This window comes from Pezoporus flaviventris, unplaced genomic scaffold, assembly GCF_033815535.1.
Source record: "Pezoporus flaviventris isolate CSIRO_AGI_PZ_B2104156 unplaced genomic scaffold, CSIRO_AGI_Pfla_v1 ptg000081l, whole genome shotgun sequence".
NCBI lineage: Eukaryota > Metazoa > Chordata > Aves > Psittaciformes > Psittacidae > Pezoporus > Pezoporus flaviventris.
In genome coordinates this window covers 347,513-365,247 of record NW_026892629.1, presented here as the reverse complement: position 1 = coordinate 365,247, position 17,735 = coordinate 347,513, and the positions used below count along the sequence as shown (strand labels likewise).

Genomic DNA, 17,735 nt, shown 5'->3' with positions numbered 1-17,735 from the left:
TTTGCAATTCTTGAGAGCTCAACAATATTACTCATTAAATAAGGCACTGATTGCACTAGAAATCTGGGAAACTTAAACGCTGGTACAATAAACCTGTTTGGTGTTAGGAGGGAACTTGTGTTTGTGAACAAGACTAAATTGTATGACTGCCTGCATTACTAGAAACTAGACCACAGCAAGCCAGGATATTTCTATTATTATATGTTCTTAATATTTGGGCTTCTCTGGGTCTCCATTACCAGCTTTCTCTTGATTTGCACACACTTTGATATGTGTTCTCATTCTTTTGCTCATTATAGTATCATCTTTATATATTCATACTGGTTTTGGTTTAGTGAAGCCTAGAAGCCCTAGTGCTGTGTTAACACAGCACACAGAAAAAATGATCCCCCAGTCACTTCCTTGACGTATTTACCAAAAGCATTAGCCATTTCAATGCTAGATGTCTCTTCACATCTGCTCTCTCCTTATGTAATATAGTAAATATTTATGGAGGCTTTTGTTGGAAAAGCCTTCAAGATCTACAAAGACCTGCATTGAACATTAAGGCTGCACTTATAAATCTGTCTCTTACTAGTCTAGAAAGGTTGAGAATCTTCCTAAAGATGAGAACTCCCCCTTCCTAGACCACTTTAAGTCTAGGAGCTTCAAAGGAGCCAAAAGTAGTCTTGATACGAAAATATTAGAAGCAGGCCTGGTTCTGAAGGCTGTCCCACTCCAAAGAATACTTGTCTTCATGAAAGTAGGAAAAAACATGAAAAACTGAAAAATTAAGTGTTCAGAAACTTGCAAATATTTGGAAGAAGAAAAATAAGAAAAAGTCTTATTCAGTTTTATACTTGCATAAGATAAAGACTTCCCCCTGCAGCTCCTCATGGAGACAGCCAGAGAGTTTTCTAAGAATTCACAGTGACTCCTGGCTCACTGTCAAGTCTTTCAAGTTGTTTTTGACATCTGTCCTGATGAACAGACTTGAAATTCAATTGACAAAGTTTAAACTGACAGTTTAAATAACAAATGCAGTAGTGTACACCAGAAACAGTACTGACCACACAAGGTTTAATAAGGGGTCAGGGAAGCAAAAAAAAAAAACCCAAAAAGGACAATAAATAGTTGGGGATTTTTTGTCTTTTTTTAGAAGCACACAAAAACATACTGTAACCAAAACCCAAACCAGACTGAACTAAGTATCATTGCAATTTATGCCTAAAATAAGCTGAATCTCACAGGACTGAATTTCTGTGCCTATTGATAGTTTATTTTTTTAAGTTACTTTTTGGAAAGAAAAAGAATCATCCATCTGTGCAAAAACGTCCTGCAGACATAGCAACAGCCTTGTGTGCACGGAACAGTTATTATTAGAACAGAGCAATAACTATTAAAAAAATGTGAGATTTCTGGACTTCTTTCTTTTTTTAATTACACTAAAACCAAAATCCAAAGTGGAAAGTTGCAGGATGACAAAGTATAGATAAATCTTAGGGAAAAAAAAAGAGAAAGAGACTACAATGAAGAATCGATCCAGAAAAGGTCACAGCAGTGCTGGAACACTACTTTCTTACTTTCAGATTGCACAGCTGGACCCTGACAAACAGGGTTCAATGTGGGCTAGCAGAGCAGACCCATTAGCTCGGATTTGGCTGTTCTCTATTGACAATATGGCACACAGTCCAGTTAAGAATTTTCCCTAGAAGAAGTCTCCCTAGCAGACAGAAAACATTTTGCGGAAATCAAGCAAGTAGATGGCAAAATTTCCTCCTTCATCACTGTCCTGGGTTCAGCAGTAGCAGTCATGTTTCTCCTTCTTGGTAGCTGGTGCAGTGCTGTGTTTTGACTTTCGGCTTGGGAACAGAGCTGATAACAATGATGTTTTGGTTTGGCCAAGGACTTTGTGAGCCCCATGCTCTGCCAGGGAGGAGGGGAAGCCGTGAGGAAGCAGAGACAGGACACCTGACCCAAGCTAGCCAAAGAGGTATTCCATACCACAGCACATCATGCCCAGGATGTAACTGAGAGTTACCCAGAAGGGCTGGTAGACTGCAGGGTTGGAGGAGGTATCGGTCCGTGCTTGGTCGGGCTGGGGGTGCGAGTTATCGGTTGGCTGGTGCTGAGGTGTTGTATTCTCTTCCCTTGTTATTTCCTTTATCATTATTATTATTATTGGTAGCAGCAGTAGTGATTTGCGTTATGCCTTAGTTACTAAGCTGCTCTTATCTCAACCTGTGGGAGTTGCATTCTTTTCGATTCTCCTCTCCGTCCCTCCGGGAGTAGGGGGAAGGAAAGAAGGGGGAGAGTGAGTGAACAAGCCCTCTGCCTGGTTTTAAACCACGACAGCCACTACCTCACAAGTCCTGTCCCAAAGAGAGAACTGTGCTGATAAAAAGGAAGGTGGCCTTGAACATTGTTCTATTCTAATTCAGTTAAGCCAATCTTGCACATATCATTCTTGACCCCATGATTTACTAAACAATGTTAACCTACTCTACATGGACCCTTGGGATACATGCTACTACTGTGCATTGACAGACTCCTATCCTTATGGGCCTTCTCTGAAAAAGTTTTGCTGCCATACCCATAAACAGACACAGAAACAAACAAACAAACAAACCCTAAATGTGCATTTTCACACCAAACCTCAACAACAAGTAAGCAAGTACAATATTGCTAAAACACCCTGATCTTGTCAGTTCCTCATATCCTCCTGGCTCTGCATCCACACATTAATTCCCAGCTTACTGCACCTGCCTATGCTTGCAGTTCCTGGCTGCGACAGAACTCAGACAAAATTACATAAAACCCTAGCAGTTATTTCAGTTAGCATAAAGAAATGACCAACTTTTAGGAAATATAGTTCTTTAATTCAAGAGGCTATGTTTGCTAGGTTTTACTTAATGAACTCTGCAAGTGGTGGTTTCTGAATCTGGAATATGACTCCTGGGGCTTCACTTAGTGCAGGGCACCTGTGAAAGTATGTGCGATACTCTGCTACAGTTCTGCATTCGTTAGCTCCACCAAGGTCCACAGTAGCAGCTTAATACAATACTCATTCAATCACTCGTTTCATTTCAAAATCTGAAAGGGAAACAACTTACCTTACTCCCCTGATAGAAGCAGCACTGAAGTTCCACTCGTGGATACCTTTCTGTAACATGCAGAAAAAAAATAAATGAATGAAACATTCCTCTTTATGAACGAAGCACTAGCAGCCGTATCTTCCAGACTGAAACTCCAGAGGCAGAAAAAGAAAATCTTGCGTTACAACCACCCATTATTTTTTAACAGCTATTTTTTCCAGGGAACTATTCGTTTTTCCCCACCCAAAACAAAAGCAACAGAAGTTCTAGGCAGAAGTCTTCAGTTGTTTGTTTCTCCACTGCTTTCTCTGCAAACACAATATACCATTTTAGAAAGCATGTAAAACAATATACTGTTTTAGAAAGCTGATCAGAAGGGCTGCCTGTATAGCTTGGTCTGGGTGCTGAACCTGGGGTCACATGTGACCCTCTGGAAAGTGTGTGTGTGTCAGGGGGGGAAATCCACCTCTGAGAATAACAAGTGCCTGCTCTACATGCTCAATGCCCTAGCAGGTGGGAAGACCAGACAAAGACAGCTACCAGCAGGAAGTCTGATGTTAGAGAGTAAAGTGGGAAGTTCTTGAAAAGCAGAAGAAATTGCTCATGGAAGGAGCAAATCTGAAGGCCAAGTGTCTGAAGAACAGTGTCTGAAGAAAGGGGTTTATTTCCCTAGGAGTCTAGAAGACAGCAGGAAAGATGCACAAAACCCCTAACTGCAGCTGGAGTAACAAACAAGGCTGAAGAAAGAAGCCATCGTATGAAAACACAAAGAAAGGCTAGGCCTCACTTATTTCCAGATCTTTTAAATTTACATCTGCCACATTCAGCAGAACTGAGTTCTCTTTGTAGACAGTCATACTGCTGTATGTTTATGGTCTAATAAAACTTTACTGTAAGAAACAGAAGCCTTTTGTATCTTTTAATGCAAACATTCTCCTTTCAGGAAAAGGTAGGACTACACCCTGTCAAAGTCCTGGCAGCCTTGGGACCCCACCACAATGGGCAATGTATTTGAAGAACTTCTGCTTTCTAAAGCAGATTTTCATTTGGTATTTTAGTGACCTGAGCAATGAATATGCACTGGGACATTTCTTGCCGAGAGGCAATCTATAGCAAGGGCATAGTGTCAAATACAAACATAATCAAATGTATTCCAAAAGAAGATACGAAAATGTGCACCTTAGAAAATATTTCACGAATAGTGAAATATAGAGAAGTTAGAACTGATGCACTGCCAAAATAGTTGCATAATCCTGCACAATGTACAGGAAATTATAGTGGAAATTATTCTCTCAGTTATAACAGCTTTCTGTAAGACTTCGTACATCAATTTATCCTCCTCTGTAATTCTTTCCTCCCTGCTCATATCACAGTAAAGTTTATGATGATAATATAAAATGCGTAACACAATGTACCAAATATACAAGCAAATATGTTTCTTGGAGCAAAGCTTCACACTATCATAATTGTAAAGTACAAAGCAGTAACTCCAGTATCTCTTCAATGTTAAATCATGAGAAGAGTTCCTCCAGTGGGGTACTGGGACAGGAGAATAGCCCAACATTAGCAAAAGGTGGGACTGCATCTTGAAGTGGAGGTACTAACTGATGCTAGTATGGAATGTTTGTGAAACTCCTATTCGAGTTGCCTGGTTCTCTTGCACAAAGAAAGATCACCAGCTCAATCCCTGTGCTAATAAGGAAGGTGTACATGCACTGCCTTTTACTCCTCAGTCCATGCACAAGCTCTGCCACTTTCCAATTTTCCATGCTTGGAAACTCTCTTCAGAGCTGTTACTGGTACTCATCCAATTCCCACTGTTGGGAATAATCTAAAATCTAAATAAGTTAAAATATACATCCTGATAGGCAGAAATGCTCAAGAAGCAGAACAAGAAGCATAAGTATTGTGGGTTTTACCTGTCACCTACATGCAACTAATCTCTCACAGATTCATACACCTTTTATTTACCACACAAAGTTCTCAAGCAATGAAATAATATAAAAGTTATGTCCCTCATGATCTTGCCAAGTTTCGAATACTTTGGAGTAAATATATCAGGCATGCTATCCAAATTCAGCATCTGTTCTTTGGTTAGGCAAAAAAAACCACCAACCAACCAAAACAAAACTCAAAATGGATTGAGAGGCCAATGTGAAACAGAGACAGCCTGTTCTATTTCAAACTTGCAAACAGTACTGCTGCATTCTTCTAACCCCATGTGGAAAGGGCTGCTAAAACTAGGGTACTGCAAGGCAAAGCTTATATGGATTACACAAATATAATGCCACCTGAATTTTATAAGCATTTGTTTATATTAAACTTCATATTACTAAATGCGTAAATGCTGAAATGTGCTGCTAAAAAAGCTACTTTTCAGGAAGAGGCTATGTTATTTATTACAAAATTTGCCAGCTGCAGGCTCCACTGAGTTCCAGACTGGATTCAAGACAGAAATTCAGCTTTTTTGTGCATGAAAGGAAGTTCATACACTTTGTAACACAATTCTTATTCTTAGAGCACTGACTGAATTTTGGAAAATAAACAGAACTAAAACCTTAAGTATGAGCTAGTTAAGCTCTGACAGACCTATGGCAGGTAGACTGAAACTGGATAGCTGAAGAAGCTTCCAAACCTGCCCTTGCAGTAGGGATGGGTGGTCTTTGCTTGTTAATTGGTCTCTAAAATGCCTGTTTTCAGCTTAGTAAGGCTCAAAAAAAGAGCCTTCCTCTTTGCAGTGGGCTGACAAATACATCAATTCCTTTCACAAAATCTCTTATCAAAGACAACTATTGCACTGGCTGAATTCAACTGAAAAGGAAGCTGGTGTCTCCAACTTTCTCTAGTCCCTTTTCTCCCTGTAAGATTTCTGATGGATTCTAAGGAATTTGACAAATTTGCAACAACAGACTAAAATTATACAGCTGAAGGGGGTAACTATCAAATTGCCCATTACATTCTTTTGATGGATATTATGGCTTGCACTGCACTAAGTATCAATCAGATCCTGAGCTACTGAATATGCTCACCACAGCAAGGATTCTGGCCAGAGCAAAAATACTATGGGATGCATTTAAAACTGAGTTTGTCTAATGCTACTGATAGTAATCTAATCTGCAGAAATACAGAGATACGCTTCCCAAATCAGGAAGGGGGGAGAGAGGAAAGGTATTACATACTATAATGAAACTTTAAAAATGGAATAACAGAATTACAATAGCAGAAAATACTACAAAGCAAAGGTTATAAACTCTGCAAAGACAAAATACCTATCTACTGACACCAAACAGGTACAGACTAATACATCCAAATCCTCCTCCCATTTGCAGGATGACTGGGCAGTCAAATGACATCTAAGAAAGAGGCCATTACTGAAAGTATCAAGCAAAATATCCCAGTATGTAAAAGACACGAATGCACCAGGAAATGCCATTTCTGGAATTTGAGTGCACATGCTCAAGTAAAGTTAACTCAAACTAGAATGTAAGGAGTCAAGGCAATAAGATGCCACATATTGCCAGTACACTAAGCCCACTCTTTTGCCTAATAAAAACCCCAAACCCATAAAACAACAACAAAATAGACTAAATTCTGAATACAGAAACACTTTCAGAACAGATATTTTACAATAACAGGGTTTACGCTGTACTACGGACAAATCATTATTTACTGCATGGCAAATTTTGTTTTTGTCCAAGAATTGCATAAATTTATTTTTTATGTCATTCTCAGAGGCTGAGCCTACTGGAAAAACATTAGTCAGAACAAACCACAGATAAATAGAAATTCAGTGGTCCAGGCAAACATTTTGGTTTGTGCTCTAAATACACTATTTCAGCTACTGTTCATTTACATTTTCTCATGAACTCGCAACAAAAATTCTAAGCAGTATGGCCTCACATATTTGGTATGCAACCAATGTTTCTCTTTTAACACACTACAAGTATGAAAGTTGAAGGATGAATTAGCTGAAAAACAGGTCTTCACTGTTCTATCCACAGGCAAACAAAATGCTGCCATGGAAGAATGAACGGTGCTAGTTCTTACAAACAGCACCATCTCCAGTGTTATGCCTCCAGCTCACTCAGCCTCCATTCACCCTTCATATACTCTCCCCCATGTTTCCATGCTCCCGGTCCTCGGAGGTTCTACAACATCCTCCCTGTCTTCACTCTTACCAACATTATGCTTCCTCAGCATCCCAGAATGCAATAGCCATTCTAGGTTTTCCTTTCTCCCTGCTTCTCCAGATTTTCTAAGCTGCTTTCGAAATATGCCTGGCTATCTCACACCTTGACATACGGACTTCTCGGCTTTTCCGATTTCTAGACCTAAGCATCTATCTATCCTTCTGGTGAATACTTCTCTGGCTTTTGATTCATTCCGCTCCTATTTTAAGACACCAGTCTCTATTACTCTCATATTAAGAGTATTTACCACAGCTGACAAGCAATAATGCAAGCACAGAAAGAAGATAGTTCTGTTTACATAAGTAAGTTATGCTACATTATTTGTATGATGACAGTGTATTGTAAACTATTTATGAAGCAACAGACTTGGATATTATACACTGCTGTAAAACAACACGAAAGTAGCTGGAAGTTGTTTTTTAAAATCATGGGGATAAAAGATCCATTGGAAAACAGGACAAATAAAGAAAAAAAAAGAATGCCATATTAAAAAGAAAGTAAAAAACGCATGGCAACATACATCCACAGCATCTTCCTGTGTGTTACTAAAACACTTTTCTCCTTTGCAGAATCCATCATTAGATGCAACTGCTTACATGTTATATGCCTTATCTACCATGCATATTTTTAAATAGTGAAAAAAGTTACAACTACAGACATCATGGTATACCTTGTCATCAGGCAGCACATGCCAGATAGATACGGTCTTCTCTTCAGCTTCACTGTTGATGGAGAGATATGAGGGCTGATAGATTTTTGTTGGTTCTAATATTAAAACCTTGTAGAAAAAAAAAATAGGCATTAGTACAAATTATGTAGAACTTTAAAAACTATTAAGATCTTTTAAAAGTATTTCTGTAGTCATACCATAGCAGGAAAAACAGGAGAAACAGAATGAAAGGTAAAATTTTACATACTGGGTTAGCTTAGTATGGCTGACAGCAACTTAAGATTTTTAAAAAGGCAGCTAAGTTTAGGATTTTTATATAAGGCCATTATGTGCCAATTGTTAGCAGATGTCAATTTTCTAAATTATTTCTCTGACAACTATCAGATTTTGAAATCCTTCTGTCACAATTCATTCTCTTACAATGCCATTCAAGAATCATCTCCCATGTGAACAGCATTCATGGCATACTTTCATCATCTTTTGGTAGAAATGCTTTTGGGTAAAAGAGAAAAACACACCAACCTAGAACTAGACTAAACTGCTTTTGATTTAGATTATAGTGAACTTTAGCTACCAGATCAAATCATTTTCTCAAAGGCAACAAACACCACTGCATAAGGCTGACAGCTAAAGGTTATAGAAGATTTCCTGGAATAAGTGAAACAAGCTAGAACCACATTGTAAAGAGATGGGATGCAATGCAGCAAGATTTAGTCTAACATAACCACTTAGTAAAAGAAGGCAGCCACTCTGCCACTTCAGTAATGCTCTGCCACCACTACTTCAAGATCTTTAAAGCTTCCAGCAATCAGACAATCAAACTATGCTGTCATTGGTTTTATCATTTGGCCTATGCTATTGCAGTGATCAGTTTTAATTTGTCTCTTCGTATTAACAAAAATCCAAACCATTTGACTTGGACAGTTTTGTAAATCAGAGCCTATTTTGAACATCTTATTGCGCCACTTGATCATTAAAAATCTAAGAACAACGTGGCCTTGTCTTTTGAAAAAAAACAGAGGCTTCAAAATATATTTTGCTTCCCTGCAAAACTTTACGCCCATTCTCCTTGGAGAAGGAGGACTAGACTCCCTAGAGAGTCTCATGTTGCTTTCACTTTACTGCCTCAAGCTGCTGCAGTTCAGCACTCAAATCTTCCTTACGGTTTATTATCCCATCTGCACACAGAAGCCAGAAGAACTGCACAAAACCTCCAGTGTGCACTTCAAGTATTTGGGAGGCAACTGCAACTGCTATTTAAAATAAAAAACTGTATTTGCTAATGGTTAGCTAAAAGGAATACCCAAGACATTATTTCTCATACATACATAGTGAATATGACAGGGAACAAAGATCTTTTTATAGAATACTTTCAGGACATTGTTCAACACCAGGGTATCTAATGAAAACAATCAGCAAAATGTTTGTGGAATAAATCTGAAAAGTGTATCTACATACTCACAGTCTGATCTTGTTAAACTACATTGTCTAATAGCTGGAGCAACGCCTTTTTGACTGCTTGGGCTGATTTTCAACCTCTAACAGAGCACAGGTTTAACTGGCAGTAGTTTATGCAAAGCCTGCTGAGCTAGAATGAAGCTAAATATTTTTTCTCCAAAACATGATATAGTTAATACAGTATCACTTAGAATATACTGCAAAGGTTTGCTTTAGAAGTATACCCATTGGTAGCAAACTCCAAACAGCAAGTTCTATCTTGACTTTTTTCCTAATTACTTTTACATGGAACACACAGTGCAAACCCATTGTAGCCATGTGCAATCAATTAAAAACTAATCTAATATACAGGCCAAATACATTTCTTCTGAACAAGCAGTTTATTGTCTGGCCAACTGAAAGCAAGCAGTGTTTTGTGCTCATTTCCTTCATGTCACATTTTATCAAAAACAAACCCAACAAAAACCCAAAAAACCCAACCCAAAAACAAAGCCAAAAAAAACAACCACTTACTGGAAATCGAACTACAGAGACATCTGTCTTTGTGGCTTCAACAAGGAAGTCCATCCAAAAGTCCACAAGTTCCTGTTTGGCCATATGCTGTTCTGGAGTCAGTTTCTTAAAATGCTGATATATCAAAATAGTTTCTACAATAGACTTCAGGTACCTGTGATCATCCAAACACATATAGATGGTAAATTTAATACAGTCTGTAGGTAATAACATCTCTAATTTTAATCACAACTGAAACATTCACCACTGCAATACTAAGGCAGCCAATAAGATTTTGGTTCTCTAGGACTGCTTTTAATAATAACAATTCCTCATCGAGAACTGGCAATGTAGCTGCTATATTACTAACCTGAAATACAAATGAGTTCTGGGATATTCCTTCCTGCACATATTCCTGATCCCATATACTGTCTCCTATCCTAAACTATGAAAGGATGGGACCATGATAGGGAAGGACAACAGCAGCACTGAATGTCTCCCCTAAATCCAGCTCATCCCTCTCTCTGCCGTTCTACTTTCCGGGGCTGATTTATCAGGCTCCTCATAACATTGCTTTCTCTTGGTGTATTTTAAAAGAAGTTGTAAAGAATCTTACGCAGTTCTTGTGAATGCAATGAGATATACATGCTTAAAGAGGATTTATTGCAGCTGCAACCTTACTGCAATTAGACTATTCATGGAAGTGTTGCCAGGCTTATGGGAGGAAGGTATAACGTAAACTTTGGGAATAGTTCCAGAGCTGTGCATTTTCCTATCACCCTTCTTAGGCCATGGGGATATCTACTCCCCTTTGCATTAAGCGGGCTCTGCTGAAGAGCAGGCAAGAGACTGTGAAGGAATTTTTCACAGGAGCAATCCTTCCTGAAGTACAAATGAATGTGCTGTATATTCAGAGTTTAATCCACAGACTTAAACCCCAAATGCACTGGTACATAAAATCCTGACAACCAGGCGTTCATAAACTCCAGGAAACTACCAGGAGACTTCCAGGGAGCGCTATCCAGCTTCTCAGTAAAACATGCACATGGTAGAAATTGAAAACCTTGCAGATAAACACACTGTAAACAGTGCTTATAAAATATTTGGCCAGAAAATGAGAGGTTTTAATTTTGATAATTCCTATGTTATACAGATATAGATGTTTAGCATTTCCATATTTTAGCATATATACATATATTCCCATCTGATCGGCATTTGGAAACACTAGCCTTTACAAAAAGGCAAAAATAGACAGGCTGAGACATATGCATTCTTCCAATTGAAAGAGTGTCAACCTTTTTGGTCAGAAAGGAGCGTTGGTTCTCCCCAGCTAACAGGATCCCAGCCCTTTACTGAGTAGATGACCAGTTCTTAATTGCTGCCTATATCCAAGGGACGAGAGCCCGCTGTCACAGCACACATCTCTTGGCCTTTACGTAAGAGCTGTTGACTCTATAGGGCTGTCCCTAGACAACCTAGATTTATAACCTTTAACCTTAAATTTATAACCTTTCTGTTAACTGGACTTTACTCTGCATTCTTCTCAATCATAATGAGACGCAACCTGCACCATACTGAGCTGATTTGCGCTCAAGTTCCTAAAACAGCCAGTATGTGCAAGTACCATCACAGTATTCCAAGGTTTATTCATGCCTCTCTAGCCAAGCTGCGTTACCAAAAACTTTCAGGCAGTTCTGACTAAACCCACATGCCACTACCACTTTTCTTCAGCAATGTAACTGCTGAAGTATAGCGCCCATAAAGCTACTCCTCCTTTTCTCCTTGCTCTCAGAAGAACATGAAGCCAATGTTGAATCTGCCCTTTTCAGACACCAAATTAAAGATCCATAATGCATCTATCTCTGAATAAGGGCAAAAGAGGAGAGTCCCTTGTCCATGTAAAAGTACAATGGAACTATATACAGACAGCAAAATCTGTTACAAAAAAGAAACCAAAATCGAACACCAGTTTCTTGTCAGTAAATATGATGCCAAACGTGAAAGCTGAAGGAGTTCAATGTTTTAATACATAGCAATGTACATGTACATTTATGACCTTACCATGCTGGTGCCTTTAGCTTAAACAGCTTTTCTGAAGCCTGGATCACTCTTACATGGTCATTAGCCAACATACTGGCCCCCAAGAAAGATCCCACTTCCCAATAGCTCTGCAGTTTCTCCAAGCTCCCCTTTTTACCAAGTAGGCTGCTGATCTTTACTCCTGTAGTAAAAAGAATAATAGATCACAGGAATATATTAATGCAGTTTTAAAATGACCATTTCCCCGATTTGAAATCTATTCATTGTTTAAATTACTGTAGCCTCTTCATTTCAATAAAGTAAGATGCAAATCATACTTACCGGTTAATGTTATATGCCTTCCAAACACCCTAAGAGGTAGCAGATATTTTTCTGTCCCTCCCCCTCTTCCTAAAGGCTCCTCAAGAAAGGAACTTTAAGACATCACTGTCAGGACAAGGCCACAGTCAGATTACCTATGTTCTTGCATGGACCTCATCTGTAAAGGTAAATTGGGGCCTTAGGCTACACAACATAGCTGTAAAAACTTAACAGATGCTGAATAAGGCACCTATTACGTTTTTTTCTGCTTTGTTTTTTTTGACTTAAAAGCCCCAAGCCCCAAACTTACCTTTATAGACAAGGTCCCATGCAGAAGGAACAGATGATCCACTGGGCTTCTTCCAGCAGTGATGTTCTTTTAATTGCCGCAAGTCCTACCCCAATGAAAGACATCTATTAATATTCGTAAGTCCCCCAGCAACTCAAGACTATGGAGAGCCTCAGGTTTCAATTTTTACTTGCTATGTTTTCTGAGAACTACAAATTCTCCTGTGGCCTTCAGGATGATTTTTAGTTCATATTAGCTGCCACATATTTATAGCTAACAAGAGATATGCCATGATATCCCTCACAAATAAAACAATTTGCAGCTTACAACACAAGCCTCTTCACTACGTCTTTTATTCACTTTTCCCACACTACTCCATTATGACAGTTTCCCTCCCACATCACCTTCCATTGTCCTTGATACTAAAGCTGAGTAGTCACAAGAAATTTCAATGTAGCTGTTGATCTTTATTTTTTTCCTTGAGTAGACTTAGTAGCAGACTAAGCTTCATATTGGAAGCAGCAGCAAATCTATTAAAATGGCTATCAATCATTACATTAGCTACATTTCAGTCTGCAAAATTCATCTTGTTTTCTTACATTGTTTCCATTTTTATGTTATGAATTATAGACAATGTTTTTAAAATGTGAAATTTTAAACAAGTGGTCTATAGCCTATTTCACATCTATACTTCACACTGCATGCTCTCTTACTAGCAAGAAATTGTTGTGCTCGGGTAACATACAGAACAATATAACACATCATATAAAAAACATTATTTGTTCACTTCTTGGGAAAGAAGTTTGTTTAGTTATTCCCAAAGAGAAAAAATGCAGTAGATTTCAAAAAATATCACAGATCTACCTGAAACATGATACAACGTATATCACATCCACCAACTCCACAAGGTGCAGCAGTGACCACATTTGTCTATTACCTCTGCAAGGCTTTAAGGCAGGGTGTTACATTACATCCATGCTGTCAAGACATGGCTTGAGGATGTATACACACACTTGGTGTAGGATAGGAAGAGGGAATTTGTGTTAAACGTGTTCAGCTTCAGCTGAGTTCTAGAAACCAAGACCTACACACTATCCACACAACACAGTAAATGGAAAAAAAAGTCTCCCCCAGGACCCTAGAGTAACAGCAATATCCCCAAAGGCTGAAGGGCTCTGCTAGAATAAAACATCTGTATGCGCATGACCAGCATACAAGAGCAGATAGACACCCACTAACTTCTACTGGCTTTGCATGTGACCTCATTGCAAGGGAAACAAGGAACTGGTATCACCGACACATGAATAATTTCAAACTGGTATACTTTTGCTGGGAGGAAGGGGAAAGGGAGCGATTTAGCTTTACGGAGTGTCCTCGCTGAGTACTAGGTGATGGCACAACACAGCTGCAGATGGCACTCACTGACAAACAATAACAAGCTATTTGTGACAGTCAGCAGCAGCACTGGCTCACAAGCTTACACCCTGCTGCACTTCCAGGAACCCACCCATCAGAACCCTCCAGTGCTCCAGAGGTGGGAACAGAGTCAAAGCAAAGTACACACTCAGTGTGTGGTTTTCATGAAAAGCACAACTCACATGGGAAGGAACTGGGACTACTGATGTGGCAAGGAAGAGTGTTTGTTAGGAAGGTAAGGTTGGTGATAGCTAGGCTCTTGAGTTCCAGCTCACAGAATAAGGGAGATAAATGGTGGGAGAAAGGATAGATGTGTAGCAGTGATGATATCAAAGGACACCAAGTTCAGGAACCATTACTGTTATGTAGCCTGGATGAACTGGAAATTTTACAACTGTTCTGTGAGGAGGGTCCTATTACCTTGGAGAAGACAACAGCCCCTCATCAAATTCTCGTCCTATTACCTTAGAGAAGACAACATCAGCCCCTCATCAAATTCTTCTGAGAAAGATGAGATATGCAGTGCTAAAACTCACCCTAGTTTGCAGACTTTCATCTACAAAGCTCATCTACAAGCTTACTTATCACTGTAAGGCAAGTTGGGAAAATGCAGATGCAGCGTAGAGAAATTAGCAATATGTCCAAAAGACTACAGCTCTAATCTATAGAGGTGATGGGGTTTTGTTTTTTTTTCCAGTGGGTTTCGTCCTTCTCTAGTTTATTTTGATTTCACCATCTTGAAAAGTTCTTTGAGAGTGTAAGGAAATCCAGGCAAAGTCAAGGCAGTCTTTCCTTCCATGAAAAACTTGGCATTCACAGGGGGAGGAAAAAAAAAAAAGGCAGCTGAATTTCAAACATTTGCCCTTAAAAATAAATGAGCCATAGCCATAATAGAGGAACCATTACTGCCAAAAAAGACATTAATTTTGTAATACCAAGAGTATACCCACAGCTGGTGAAGAAAGTAAGATACAGTAAGTAGATATTACCAGTTAATTATTACTATAAAGGTTTTATAAATAAACTGATTTCCTTGCTCAAATATTGACAGAACAATTCATATTACAGGATCCTTTGTGTGTCAGAGTTGCACAGCCTGCAGAGATCATTATTGTCAACACAAAGCACTGCATTTCTGGTTCTGCAATTTTGCACAGTTAAGAGACCAATACCATTCAGAAAATAGGATTGCCATTAATGTTTGACATGATCATTTAGCATAAACCATTAGCTGACAAGCAGAGGAAGGAACTTTTAGAATGCAAATTCTCTGATCTGACTGCAGATTAGTAAAAATTTTCTTGGCTACTGGACTTAATCATAGTTTTACTGGAGTTATTAAATTATTGCCAATGCAATAAGATATGCACCTTCTTATTGCAGCCTCACACAGCCTCCTCTGAAGTGCTGTTAGGGACCATATCCTTCCTTAGCCTTTCCCAGCCTACTAATTTAATTTCCATATAACCTGGACTGAACTTCAACCAGTTTGCTATAGCCTCTCTCCTCATCTCCCACCAGAAGACAGACTTCCTCTAATTTCTGTGTGCTACAGATAATGCTGTGGGTGGACACCAAACTGAAAGTACTGCCAGGCAAATCTAACTACTGCAAACAAATGGTCTTGTACGCACAGATCTAAACAGGAGGAGACATCAAAAGAATGACACACATGTAAGAGATTCTTGGGATGCGGGGGAGGGAGACATCAAAACATTTTCCCACGTAACCTCTGTGGTTTTGCTTATTTTTGTTTAAAACATGAACATTAGCCCAAGACAAGGAAAATAGTAAATTATCCTCGAATCTAGCACAACTCAAGCCAGCTCACAGTACAAACCTCATAGTACAAAGATAAATGTAAGGTGATGCACCTGGGAAAATATAATCCACGGGTACAGCACAGGATGGGATGTGCCTCCCTGGGGAGCAGCTCTGTGGAAAGGGACCAGATATTTCTCCACCTAATCATTCATCAGCCATAGATAAAGTATTAAGTAATAAGGACCCTTAATTTCTGTAACTTTCTCCATACAAACAACAGGGAAAATAACACCGGACAAACTCATGACAAGATGATACCAAATATCTGATCCCTACAAGTAACACCCAGATTTCATCAGCACAATTAATTTATCTAAATCTGGTTGGCTACATGCTGTTGAAAAGTTTCTTTAAAATGGAAGGATTTGAATTAAACTACACACTAAATATAGCCCAGCTAAGTTATCTAATATAGCATTAGGCCAGCTGAGTGAATGTTTGCAAATGCTATGTAGAAAGCAAAACATATTTTTACCTCCTACACTGGTACAAGAATTCAAATTTCAGTGTAGGAGATGGAAGTATTCTGACCCAGAAAACAAAATCTCAACCACTCACAGAATGGCCAAAACAGTAGTTGGGGAAACTCTGTGCAGCCTATCACCTTCACATGAATACCTTCATTCACACCAGAGAAGTAACCATCTCACCCTGACCTTCACACTCAAAAAATTCTCCATCTAGAGAATGAGTTCAGACACACAGTGCACACCTATCACCTTCACATGAATACCTTTGTTCACACCAGAGAAGTAATCATCTCACCCTGACCTTCACGCTCAAAAAATTCTCCATGTAGAGAATAAGTTCAGACACACAGTGCACACCTATATTCTAAACTAGAGCAGAAGCTGAGTACAGAAGCATTCTGTGGAACGAAGAGCATTTTTTCTTCCTCACTTGACAATCTTCCCAGGAGACTGATAAAAAAAACAAAAAACCTCATAAAGTCAAGAATTATACTAATGCATGAAGAAGCACGTCAGTTGCAAAGGATATGTTACCACATATTACAACACTCAGTGCTTTCTCTCGTACCTTCCCTAAAAGTATTATATACCAGCTACTAGGAAGAAAATTATCCCAGCTGAAACCAGGACATCTTGACTTTGCACTCCCCTCAAATCCAGCAAAACCACAAAATCACTAAAACAAAATGGACACCTTAGTTCTTCCTTCGTAAGCATTGAACCAGCTTGCCTGGGGAGGTTGTGAATGCCCTGTCAGGGGAAGTGTTCAAGACCAGGTTGAGCAACCCGATCTAGTGAAAGATGTTTCGGCCCATCGCAGGGGGTCTGGACTAGACAGTCCTTAAAAGGTCCCTTCCAACCTAAACCACTCTGTGATTCTATGAATGCAGACATTCAGGAAACCTTTAAGAAAACATTGGAAGGGAAACTTCCTTCTCTCAGCCCATCCCAAGCTTAAGTCAAGTGCATTTTCCCCACCCTTAGGATGGCCTTTTTGTCCATGTTTCCTACAGTTCTACGGGGGGGGGGTTGTTTGTTTGTTTTAAAGAATGCTAGCTGGGATTGGATTCCCTCTTCAGGTGTTCCTGTTTCACACAAATGATGCCAATGCAAAGAAAGATGATTGTCAGTTTTCACTAAGCCTTAGTAATCACTTAAGACCTTGAAACTGGAACCAGGTCTTCATGACAGCACTCACCTGTAATCAGGTGGGATCACTGGTGATGGGGGAGACATACTTAAATATTCACATAGTCGCTATCAAAGCATTTTTATGCAACAATCAGATTTTCCCCCTGTGACAGTGAGTGATGTCATACTTTCATTAGAATGTGATTTTGCTGTGAATTTGCAAGCTGTAATTACCAACTTTCCGCAGCTCAAAAGAAGTATCAAAGCAATGTCCAGCTGCCAGGAGGAGTACTGCATAGTTAATTCCTGATTGTAATGTTGGCTCTGACTCAAACGCCTTCTTGAACCTAGAAAAAACAAACATACAAGTTTACTTTCTAA

General features: G+C 39.2%; 1 protein-coding gene across 1 annotated transcript in view; it reads right to left on the bottom strand.

Annotated features, from left to right (window-relative positions):
• MAP3K5 (mitogen-activated protein kinase kinase kinase 5) overlaps window positions 1-17,735 on the bottom strand; it is a 102,537-nt gene that overhangs the window by 32,939 nt on the left and 51,863 nt on the right. Inside the window, exons 8-12 of the mRNA XM_061474904.1 lie at window positions 17,589-17,701; window positions 11,946-12,105; window positions 9,906-10,059; window positions 7,935-8,042; window positions 3,093-3,142 (exon numbers count right to left, since the gene is read on the bottom strand). Coding sequence (XP_061330888.1) covers window positions 3,093-3,142; window positions 7,935-8,042; window positions 9,906-10,059; window positions 11,946-12,105; window positions 17,589-17,701 — 585 coding nt within the window. The remainder of the gene's footprint in view (window positions 1-3,092; window positions 3,143-7,934; window positions 8,043-9,905; window positions 10,060-11,945; window positions 12,106-17,588; window positions 17,702-17,735) is intronic.